We start from the raw sequence: 12932 nt of genomic DNA, 5'->3' as shown, positions 1-12932 counted from the left end.
TGGAAAGTGGCAAAACTTGACTTTAAACCTGAGTTAGTAAGACTCCAGGGTCAAACTGTTAACCATTTTCAAAAGGGAAATTAGAGGCAGGAAGATGATTCAGAGGAAAGGAGTTGGTGAGAGATGATGATTTACCCAAAGCTTCCCATTTGGCACCTTGATAAATAGTGTTGAGTGGTAATAAAGTACATTATCCAATTGATAAACATTTTCATTCACCTAATGATTTTTACATGCATCAAAAAATCCAGATCATTTAAAAATTCTGTTATATTACTTGTACATCACCAACAATTATGAATTCTGTATTTACTTGTGTCAGATCCATAAAACGGTCAAGAATTCAATAATGTAACAATTGAAATTCTGAAAAAAAAAATCTACATTGGGAAGCACAATCCTAATAAAAATAATTAGAACATAATTTGAGAGATGTATGATTATGTAATAATTTCCAGTTCTTTTGGGGGGGACGTTAGTAATTAATTATAAATTAATAAAAATGTATCAACAGCCTACCAATTTATTGGACCATCATTTTCAAGCATTATGCTACAGCTTTTCTTATTGCTGAACATAAAGACTAAGCAGAATATTGGAGTTATTCCCACTAGCTTTTTTTTTTTTTTTTTTTTTTTTTTTAGAAATTTAGATATTTTCTAATTTTTTAAATTAGTTTCAGGTACACAACACAAAGTAATACTTAGATGTTTAGCATTTATATCCCTCACACTTCCCCCCATCCACTTCCCCCCATCCACTATCCCTCTGACATCGCACAGAGCCATTATATTTCCACTGTCTCTATTCCTAATGCTGTACTCTGCTTCCTGTAACCATATACATACATATATATACATACATATATATATACATACATATATATATTTATATATATATATACATACATATATATATTTATATATATATATATATATATATATATATATATATATATATATATATATATAAATTATAGTTGGCATTCATTATTGTTCAGCTTCAGGTGTACAGTGCAGGAATCAGGCATTTACATCATCCCTGAGGTAGTCTGCCAAATGGGACACGTGTCCATCGGATATCCTACAAAATCTTTCCAACATTATTGATTACATTCCCCAACATAATTTTCAGAACCCCATGGCCATCATGTGGTTACCGACAGTTTTCTAATCCCCTCACCTTCTCCCTTATCCCCACCTGCCCGCCCATCTAGGAACCCTCAGTTTTTCCTCTATGTCTCCAAAACTGTTTCTGATCACTTATTCTTTTCTTTAGATTCCACATATAGGTGAGATTATATGGCATTTGTCTTTCTCCGTCTGACTTATTTCACTTAACATTCTCTAGGTCCATCCATGTTGTTGCAAATGGTAAGATTTCTTTCTTTATGGCTGCGTAATACTCCATTGTATAAATGTATCACGGTTTCTTAATCCAGTCATCTACCGATGGGCATTTCGGTTGTTTCCATGTCTTGGCTATTGTGTATAGTGCTGCAATAAACACAGGAGTGCATAAAGATTTTTGAATTGGAGTTTTGGATTTCTCTGGAGCTACCTAGGAGTGGGATTGATGGATCATAAGGTAGTTCCATGTTTAGATTTTTGAGATACCTCCATACTGTTTTCCATAGTGGCTGCACCAATCTGCATTCCCAACAACAGTGCACAAGCGTTCCCTTTTCTCCACATTTTTGCCAGCACTTGTTGTTTATTGATTTATTGATGATAGCCATTTTGACTGGAGTGAGGTGGTGTTTCATTGTGGTTTTTATTTGCATTTCTCTGTTGGTTAGTGAGGTTGAGCATTTCTTTCTTTTTTTTTTTTTTTTAAATTTATTGAGGTGACAATTGTTAGTAAAATTACATAGATTTCAAGTGTACAATTCTGTATTACATCATCTATAAATCCCATTGTGTGTTCATCACCCAGAGTCAGTTCTCCTTCCATCACCATATATTCGATCCCCCTTACCCTCATCTCCCACCCCCCACCCCCCACCCCCCTTACCCTCTGGCAACCACCAAACCACTGTCTGTGTCTATGAGTTTCTGTTTCTCATTTGTTTGTCTTGTTCTTTTGTTGCTTTTGGTTTATATACCACATACCAGTGAAACCACATGGTTCTCTGCTTTTTCTGTCTGACTTATTTCGCTCAGCATTACACTCTCAAGATCCATCCATGTTGTCACAAATGTTCCTATATCATCTTTTCTTACCACCGAATAGTATTCCATTGTGTATATATACCACAACTTCTTCATCCATTCATCTATCGAAGGACATTTTGGTTGTTTCCATGTCTTGGCCACTGTAAACAAAGCTGCAATGAACATTGGAGCACACTTGTCTTTATCAGTTGAGCATTTCTTAATATGTCTGTTTGCCATCTGTATGTCGTTTTTAGAAAAATGTCTCTTCATGTCCTCTGCCCATTTTTTAATTGGGTTGTTTGTTTTTTTGGAGTTGAGTTGAGTTTATAAATTTGTGATATTAACCCCTTATCAGATATATCATTGGCAAATATCTTTTCCCGTTCAGTAGGGTCCCTTTTTGTTTTATTGATGGTTTCCTTTGCTGTGAAAAAACTTTTTACTTTGATGTAATCCCACATGTTTATTTTTTCTCTGACTTCCCTCGTGTGAGGGGATGTGTCAGTAAAAATCTTTCTCCGGGTAATGTCTGTGAAGTTTCTTCCTATATTTTCTTCTAGGAATTCTATGGTTTCAGATCTTACATTTCAGTCTTTAAGCTATTTTGAATTCATTTTTGTATATGGCGTAAGGAGGTGGTCCAGCTTCATTTTTTTGCATGTGTCTGTCCAGGTTTCCCAACACCATTTATTGAATAGACTGTCTTTACCCCACTGTGCATTCTTGCTTCGATTTCGTAGATTAAATGGCCATATAGGCATGGATTTATTTCTGGACTCTCTATTCTGTTCCATTGATCTATGGGTCTGTTTTTATGCCAGTACCATACTGTTTTGATTACTGTAGCCTTGTAGTATAATTTGATGTCAGGTATTGTTATACCTCCCACTTTGTTCTTATTTCTCAAGATTGCTGAGGCCATCCGGGGTCTTTTATGGTCCCATATAAATTTTCGGATTATATGTTCTATTTCTGTGAAAAACGTCATTGGTAGTTTGATAGGAATTGCGTTTAATCTGTATATTGCCTCAGGCAGTATGGAGATTTTAACTATATTAATTCTTCCTATCCATGAACATGGTATGTGTTTCCATCTATTTGTATCTTCTTTCATTTCTTTCTTCAGTGTCTTATAATTTTCTGAGTACAGATCTTTTACTTCTTTGGTTAAATTTATTCCCAGGCATTTTATAGTCTTTGGAGCAATTGTAAATGGGATTGTTTTTTAATTTCTCCTTCTGATGTTTTATTATGGGTATATACAAATGCAACTGATTTCTGAATATTAATTTCGTATCCTGCTACTTTACTAAATTCATCTATCAGCTCTAATAGTTTCTTGGTGGAGTCTCTAGGTTTTCTATATATTGTATCATGTCATCTGCATATAATGACAATTTTACTTCCTTCTTACCGATTTGGATGCCTTTTATTTCTTTTTCTTGTCTGATTGCTGTGGCTAGACCTTCCAGCACTACATTGAATAGAAGTGGAGAAAGTGGGCAATCTTGCCTTGTTCCTGATCTTAAGGGGAATGATTTTAGCTTTTCCCCATTGAGTATGATGTTAGCTGTGGGTTTATCATATATGGCTTTTATTATGTTGAGATATGATCCCTCTATTCCCACTTTCTTAAGGGTTTTTATCATAAAAGCTGCTGGATTTTATCAAATGCTTTTTCTGCATCTATTGATATGATCATGTGATTTTTATTTTTCATTTTGTTAATGTGGTGTATCACATTAATTGATTTCCAGATGTTGAACCACCCTGGCTGCCGTACCAGGGATGAATCCCACTTGATCATGGCGTATGATCTTTTTAATGTATTGCTGAATTCAGTTCACTAATATTTTGTTGAGGATTTTTGCACCTATATTTATTAGAGATATTGGCCTATAGTTTTCTTTTTTTGTGTTGTCTTTGTCTGATTTGGGGATCAGGGTGATAGTGGCTTCGTAAAAAGTGTGAGGCAGTCTTCCCTCCTGGATTTTTTGGAAGAGCTTGAGGAGAATAGGTGACAATTCTTTTTTGAACGTTTTGTAAAATTCACCTGTAAAGCCATCTGGTCCAGGGCTTTTGTTTGTTGGGAGATTGTTGATTACTGATTCAATTTCCCTGGTGGTAATCAGTCTATTCAGGTTATTTATTTCTTCTTAAGTTAGCCCTGGAAGGTTGTACGCCTCTAGAAAATTGTCCATTTCTTCCAGATTGTCAAATTTGTTGCCATATAGTTGCTCATAGTAATTTCAAATTTTTTTTGTATTTCGCAGTGTCTGTTGTCACTTCTCTTTCATTTCTGATTTTATTAATTTGGGTCCTTTAGCTCTTTTTTTATTCAGTCTGGCTAAAGTTTTGTCGATTTTGTTTATCTTCTCTAAGAACTAACTCTTGGATTCATTGATCTTTTGTATTGTTTTTCTGGTTTCTATTTCATTTGTTTCCCCTCTGATCTTTATTATTTTGTTCCTTGTACTCCCTTTTGGTCTTATTTTGCTGTTCTTTTTCTAGATCGCTTAATTGTGAAGCTAAACTGCTGAGTATTGATGTTTCTTGTTTCTTTAGGTAGGCCTGCAATGCTATGAATTTCCCTCTTAGGACTGCTTTCACAGCATCCCATAGATTTTGAGTCGTCGTGTTTTCATTTTCGTTTGTCTCGCGATATCTTTTGATTTTTTTCCTTGATCTCCTTGTTGACCCATTCATTATTTAGTAACATGTTATTCAGCCTCCATGAATTGGTGTGTCTTCCAGTTTTTTTCCTGTAGTTCATTTCTAATTTCATAACACTGTGGTCAGAGAAGACAATTGGTATGATTTCAATTTTCTTAAATTTATCAAGACTTGTTTTGTGGCTTACATATGGTCTATCTTGGGAAATGTTCCATGTGCACTTGAAAAGCACGTGTATCTGCAGTTTTGGGGTGAAATGCTCTCAAAATATCTATTAAATCCAAGTGGTCCAGTGTGTCATTTAAGGCTGTTGTTTCCATATTGATTTTCTGTCTGGAAGACCTGTCCCTTGTTGTCAGAGGTGTGTTGAAGTCCCCTAGTATGATAGTGTTACTGTTGATCTCTGTCTTTATGTCAGTCAATATCTATTTTATATATTTAGGTGCTCTTATGTTGGGTGCATAAATGTTTAGTAGGGTTATGTCCTCCTGTCACATTGATCCCTTTATTATTATATAGTGTCCATCTTTGTCTTTTAATATATTTTTCATTTTAAAGTCTGTTTTGTCAGAAAAAGTATTACAACTCCAGCTTTTTTCTCATTTCCATTTGCATGAAATATCTTACTCCAATCCTTCACTTTCAGCCTGTGTGTGTCTTTTGATCTGAGGTGACATATACAGCATATATTGTTTTCCATCACTTTAAGTATCTTCTGCCACTCCTTCCTGGCCTTCAGTGTTTCTGCAGAAAAGTCATTTGATAGTCTTATGGGAGTTCCCTTGTATTTAACCCTCTCTCTCTCACTTGCTGCTTTTGGGATTCTCTGTTTGTCTTTAACCTTTGCCATTTTAACTTTAATGTGTCTTGGTGTGGGCCTGTTTGGGTTTATCCTGGTTGGAAGTCTCTGCACTTCCTGGGCTTGTATGTTGGTTTCCTTCATCAGGTTAGGGAAGTTTTTGGATATTATTACTTCAAATATGTTCTCGATCCCTTGCTTCCTGTCTTCACCTTCTGGTATTCCTATGATGCGCATGTTGTTGCGCTTGATGTTATCCCAGAGGTCTCTTAAACCATCTTCATTGTTTTTAATTCTTTTTTCTTTCTATTGTTTTGTTTGGGTGATCTCTGCTAACTTGTCTTCTAAGTCGCTGATTCGATCCTCTGCTTCATCTAACCTGCTGTTAATTCCTTCAAGTGAATTCTTTATTTCAGTAATTGTGTTCTTTAGTTCTAACTGGTTGTTTGTTATGATTTCTACATCCTTCTTTATGTCATATCTAAGCTCCTTAAACATTCTTATCATCAGTGTTCTGAACTCTGTCTCTGATAGGTTGGTTACCTCTGTTTCATTTGGTTCCATTTCTGGAGGTTTCTTCTGTTCTTTTATTTGGGACATGTTTCTTTGTTTCCCCATTCTGGCTGACTCTCTGTGTTTGCTTTGATGTATTAGGTAGATCCCCTAGAGTTCTTAGTTCTTGCTGGGTTATCTTATGTAGTATGTGTCCTTTATATTTGACTTGCACTACTTCGTTCTTCTCTGCGTGTGCTCCAAAGGTGACTCTTGTGTTGTGTATATTGTCCTGTTAAAGAAGATCTTTAATTGCTTTTCGCTTGTGAGTAGGTGGGGTTAACTCCTAGGCTGACTAGTTGTGAGACTGCTCTGCCCACTGCAGGGTGTTCTGCTGCATGAGGGTTGACCACTTAAGTGTGGTTTGTCCTCTGTGGGGTCTTGTGCCTGTAGAGAATTACCTTTGGGTGTGTCACTTGTAGGTCAAACCCAGTAGTACTCTGGTTTGGTTGGAGTTGGCCTCTGGGTATGTTGAATCTTGTGCTTCATAAGTTGGCCCTGGTTTAGGGCAATTTCAGAACAAAGCAAATCACCAAGCACAACAACAATGAAAAAATCAAATACCTTCACATGTAAAAACAACTGACAACCCCCACCCAACACAGGCAAAGATATCAAAGATATAAAGACAAAACTATATAAAACATAAAGCAGTACCAGTCTTGGCTTAAGCCTACAAAGTAATCTCCAGGTTGTCCTCTGTGTATTGTGCAGGCAGAGCCGGTCACCTGGTGCCCAGAGTGACGTTGGGACTACAGAGTTAGATGCGTGGGGCTGAGGGGTCTGGATGGTAGTTTCTACAAAATCAGTGCAGTTTCTGCTCTTGCCTGCACATATGTGCACTGAAAGTAGCACCACTAGCCCTGTGTCCAGTTCTCCTAAGTCTTAGGGCACTTCTTCTGTGTGTGTGTGTGTGTGTGTGTGTGTGTGTGTGTGTGTGTGATTTTGGTGTCATATCCAAACGGAAAATCACTGGAAGACCCATTCAAAGAGTGTCTTTATGTCTTTTTCTATAAATTTTATGGTTTCAGATCTTATCATTTTAAGACTTACAGTTTAAGTCTTTGATCCATTTCAAGTTAATTTTTGAGAGTTCTATAAGATAGGAGTTTGGTTTCATTTTTCTGCAGGTGTTTATCTAGTTTCTCCACCAGTCATATGGTAATTCTGTTCTTAATTTTTTAAAGAACTCCCACACTGCTTTCTATTACAGCTGTACCAATCTGCATTCCCACCAACAGTGTATGAGGGTTCCTTTTTCTCCACAGCCTCTCCAACAATTGTTACTATTTGTCTTGTTGATGATTGCCATTCTGACTGGGGTGAGGTGATATCTCATTGTGGTTTTTATTTGCATTTCTCTGATGATTAGTGATGTTGAGCATTTTTTCATATGTCTATTGGCCATTTGTATGTCCTCTTTGAATGAAGGCAGTGTGGAGGTTCCTCAAAAAATTAGGAATATAATAATCATATGACCCAACAATCCCTCTCCTAGGTATATACCCCAAAAATCTGGAAACATTATTCCGTAAAGATATATGCGTTCTGACTTTCGTTGCAGCTTTATTTATAGTGGCCAAGACATGTAAATAACCGAAGTGTCCTTCAATAGATGATTGGGTAAAGAAGATATTGTGTATATATACACAGTGGAATACTACTCTGCAATAAGAAAGATGAAATAGTGACATTTGCGACATCATGGATGGATCTTGAGGTTATTATGCTAAGCAAACTAAGTCAGACAGAAAAAGTCAAGAACCATATGACTTCACTCATATATGGGATATAAAACTGAAAGCAACAAAAGAACAAAGACAAATAAATAAAGAAACAAAAACTCATAGACAATAGTTTAGTGGTTACCAGAGAGTAAATGGGGAGGGGGGTAGTAGATGAGGGTAAAAGAAATCAAATATATGGTGATGGAAAGAGAACTGACTCTGAGTTGTGAACTCACAATGTGATATATAGATGATGTTTTACACAATTGTACATCTGAAAGTTATGTAACTTTACGAATAATTGTCATGCCAATAAACTTTAATTTAAAAAAAATAAGAAGTTTGGCAAGAAAAAAGAAATAAAAGCAACAAAGAACAAGCCAAACAAAGAAACAAAACTCATAGATACAGACAATAGTTTAGTGGTTACCAGAGGACAAGAGGGGAGGAGGATAGTAGAAGTAAAGAGGATCAAATATATGGTGATGGAAAGAGAACTGACTCTGGGTGGTGAACACACAATGTGATATATAGATGATGTATTACAGAATTGTACACTTGAAAACTATGTAATTTTACTAAATGTTGTCACCGCAATACATTTTCATAAAAAAAGAAAAGAAGAAGCATTGAGACAATTTTAATAAAAATGCCATATAAAAAAGCACATTGTTATTTTATATTTGTGATATACTCGTAAGACATGTACATAAGTTGTTTCACAAGAACTAATCTTGATAATAATTTAACAACTAAGATGAAGCAACCGTTTTTTCCAAGCACCATTTGGGTTTACTCACCACAGTTCAATTTTCAAATTGCTATTAAATTTTGTTTGACTGTATGTAGCCTTGAAGTTTTTCCAAAGATCACTCACTTGTTTAAATTAATGATATATAAATTTTCTGAAATTAGTGATACAGTTAATTGATTATATGACTTCTATTAGTGTTAAATTGTATTAGCATGTGGTCTTCCAAATATGATTGATAATAGTATGCTCATGTTTTAATTTCAGTATTTGAGATAACAGAGGCCTCCCTGTACATCTATCTGTTGCAGCTAATAGGCAGATTTGTCTGCCTCACAACTTTTTGTCACTTTACTAATTTATCACAATGTGCAGTTGTTATGAAGTCCAAATACTTACATCATGCCCTTGGTTTTGCTTATTGCTTTTTTCTCTTTTTACAGGTATCTGGCATAATTTTATTCTTGCACTGATGGGTATTTTAGCTCTTGTTCTCCTCCCTATAATTCTCTTTCCATTTTACTACACTGGAGTCGGGGTGCTTATCACCGAAGTTGCTGAGGTAAATAATAGATTACGTGGATCATTTTTCACCAAATTTGACATAATACTTAGGTCAGGAGCATTTTTTCATTTTTCCAATGTACAGAACACTCAGTTTTTTTCTAAATAAATTATTATTTCTATAATATGTAATTACAATTTCCATAACTACAATTTCTTTTGAACGATTTCAGATCTGACAGTGATTTGAAACACATTGGCTTTTTAAAAATATCATGAAAATTGATTTTGTCCTGAGTTACAAAGATAGTATCAAGATTCTGTACCTTTAGGTTATTGATAAAAATTAATCATTTACCTTTATGTTTTAGTCTTGTTTTTGAGCAAATACATTACTTCTAAGAAAGAAGAAACCTAGGCTTGCTAGCCAGAACATTTAATGTTCTGTTAAAGTTAATGTCTTAAGCTCTATATGTCTCACACTTAGAAGGTAAACTACATCAAGACTTTAATTCAGACAATGGAAACAGAAAAATTACCTGTGAGCAGCAATTAGTGTACATCATTCATATTGCTAGTAGTTTTATCTACATAATTTGGGACTATATTTATATAAGGAATTATCTTATATGAGTGCTTTTACCCTTTTAGGAGGTAGGAAAGTGAAGGCCACATAGAAAAATAATGACTAATTTTATCAATTATATATATATATATATACACATATATTATATACACATATATGTTAAATATATATAACAATAAATAACATATATACTATATATAACAAGAAATATGTTATATATGTTAGGCTATATATGCACACATATACATAGCCTAACACATATATATATGTATGTAACATATATGTATATATGTTACATACATATATATGTGTGTGTGTGTATCTTAGATATATAATATATTTATATAATATATATAAAATAACATTTTATCATTTTATGTTATTAGTCATCAAATTGATTTTTTTTAGTTGTCAGAAATTCAAAATTACAGAATTTTCTAAGATTTATGTCTTGGATTCAGAGCCATTTTGGCTGATTACTGTCTACATTATTCAAAATATCTTACTTAAATATCTCAGTATCTTTATTATTTGCTGAGATTGATCATAGTTTGTCTTCACACATTATCTGATTTCGTTTTGCCCTCCTACCAAGGACTCACCTGCCATTGGACTCAGAGGTCTTTTTGTGGGAGACCTTGTCACCCAGCTACAGGATTGTCCGGTTACTAATGTACAAGATTGGAATGAATGTCTAGATATTATTGCCTATGAACCCCAAATTGGTTACTGCATTAGTGCATCAACTCTTCAGCATTTAAGCTTCCCAGTTAGAGGTATGTGTATTTGCTCAGTAGAATATACTGCTTTAAGCACCAACACTTGCCATTTACTGATCCTTAAAAATGTCTATGGATTTATTTTGTTCTAATCTTTTTTAATTTTATTAAATTTATTGAAATGAAATTGGCTATAAGTTTGAAGTGTACAATTCATATGTGTTTCAAGTGTACAATTCAATACATCATATGTGTATTGCATTGTGTATTCACAACCCAGAGTCCATTCTCCTTCCATCACATATATTTGACCTCTATACCTCTCATCTACCTCCCTCCTACCCCCTTACCCTCTGGTAACCGCTAACTGTTGTCTGTGTCTATGACTTTTTGTTTGTCTTGTTCCTTTGTTACTTTCAGTTTTATATTCCACATATGAGTAAAGTCATATGGTTCTCAACTGTTTCCATCTGACTTATTTTGCTTAGCATGGTAATCTCAAGATCCATCATGTTGTTGCAAACGGCAGTATTTCATCTTTTCTTATGGCCAAGTAATATTCAATCGTGTATAGGTACCACATCTTCTTTATTTTTTCAATCACTACATATGTTTTAATTACAAATAATGAAAGAGGATTAATAGGGATTGGGAAAGTATTCCCTAAGCCCAGACACAGCTGTGGTAAACAGAATGTGAATTCAAACATCTGGAGTACATGTTATGATGAATAGAGATAGGCTATTATTTCCCAAGAATATTATTTGCTGCTGCCATTTTAGTCTAATGAAACACATGGTGCAGTCTACCTATGGTCCAGAATTATTTGTTTTGCTATGGAATCAGGTACAATTTGTAATTTCTGTTTTTGGAACTAATTATTTTAAATTTAGTAACCTTGACATACTGATAAGTATTTTGCACACCATGAGCCATTAATAGCTATCATGGAAAAAAGGACTTGTGATCAAATCAGTGTGGGGTACATTGGACACCAGTTCCCTCTGTTAGAGATTCACCCCATGCATGAGTGTATGTGAAGGCTTCAAGAAGTCTGGAAGTTAAGAAATATGTTGATACTTAGCCCAGATTTCTTCCAAACTTTTCGGATAATGAAGCAGATTTATTTCCCTTACAGAACATTTATATTCTGAAGTGATAGTGTTCTAAGAGAAAAAGATTGGGAACCAACTATTTTAATCTATAATTTAATTTCCCATTGTTTTTTAGAGCCACTTCTTGTTTCTGACATTTTAAATCAAAATAGTTGTATTTATTTCTGTCATTTTGTATAGACTTCTAGTGCTGACTAACTTGAGGATAACTTAGGGAGAGAAATTTGTTATTCTCAGTATGTTGATTCTTGCTTAGTTCAAGACAGTAGAGGCAAATTAAATTTTGTATTTTTATCAACAGTTTTAAAAAGTGTGTTGACTGAGAAATTTACCAATCCAGTAATACATTGATACTAGTGGCTTATTTAAGTACTGTATAGTACTTTTCATTTTTTTCTCTCTCTCTTTCTCTTTTAATTTTAGAATTTACAGAAAAATTGAGATGATATACAGAGAGTTCCCACACACCTGACACCTAGTTTCCCCAATTATTAAAATCTCACATTAGCATGCTACATTTGTCACAATTAGGGAACCAATATTGATACATTGTAATTAACTAAAGTTCATACTTTATTCAGATTTACTTAGTCTTTACCTACTGTCCTTTTTCTGTTTTAGAACCCCATCCATGATACTTTCCTTAGGCTTTTCACGATTATACCTACCTTTGATTTTGATTACTCTGACAATTGTGAGGAGTACTGGTCATTTGACAGAATAGTCGTCCATTGTGGTCTGTCTGATGTTCTCATGATTAAATGAGGGTTATGGGTTTTGGGGATGCAGATCATGAAGGTCAAGTGCCATTCAAAGGTACAATCTATCATGATTTAGGACTGTTGATTGCCTGTTTGAGATATTTTTATTCTGTTTTTTTTATTAGGTCATTAATGTAATAGTTATATATTTACACCCCTCACAAAGTGATAACCCCCCTTCCCCAATCTACTATCCTTCTGACATCGGATATAGCCATTACAGTTCCACCGACTCTATTTCTTATGCTGTACTCCACATCCTGTGAAATATACATATGTAATATATATAATATATTATATATATTATATATATATATATATATATATATTTACAGCTGACATTTACTATTATTCAGCTTCAGGTGTACAATGCAGTGGTCAGGCATCTAAACCATCCATGAAGTTGTTCCCCTAATAAGACGAGTGCCCATCTGACACCCTACAAAATCTTTACAATGTTGTTGATTATATTCCCAAAATTGTCTTTTGTATCCCTGTGGCAATATAATGGTTACCAATCTGTGCTTTGTACAACATCTTCTTTATCCAATCATTTATCAAAGGACACTTCAGTTGTTTGCATGTCTTA

At 34.4% G+C, this 12932-nt stretch overlaps 1 protein-coding gene across 1 annotated transcript in view; it reads left to right on the top strand.

The window, feature by feature from the left end:
• LOC141569645 (membrane-bound transcription factor site-2 protease-like) overlaps positions 1-12932 on the top strand; it is a gene marked incomplete at its 5' end in the record, with an annotated part of 91443 nt that overhangs the window by 37026 nt on the left and 41485 nt on the right. Inside the window, 2 exons of the mRNA XM_074323777.1 lie at positions 9102-9220; positions 10344-10524. Coding sequence (XP_074179878.1) covers positions 9102-9220; positions 10344-10524 — 300 coding nt within the window. The remainder of the gene's footprint in view (positions 1-9101; positions 9221-10343; positions 10525-12932) is intronic.

Source organism: Rhinolophus sinicus, chromosome X (genome assembly GCF_036562045.2).
Source record: "Rhinolophus sinicus isolate RSC01 chromosome X, ASM3656204v1, whole genome shotgun sequence".
Taxonomy (NCBI): Eukaryota; Metazoa; Chordata; class Mammalia; order Chiroptera; family Rhinolophidae; genus Rhinolophus; species Rhinolophus sinicus.
The sequence above is the reverse complement of the archived record's forward strand: the minus strand, read 5'-3'. Positions and strand labels throughout refer to the sequence as shown.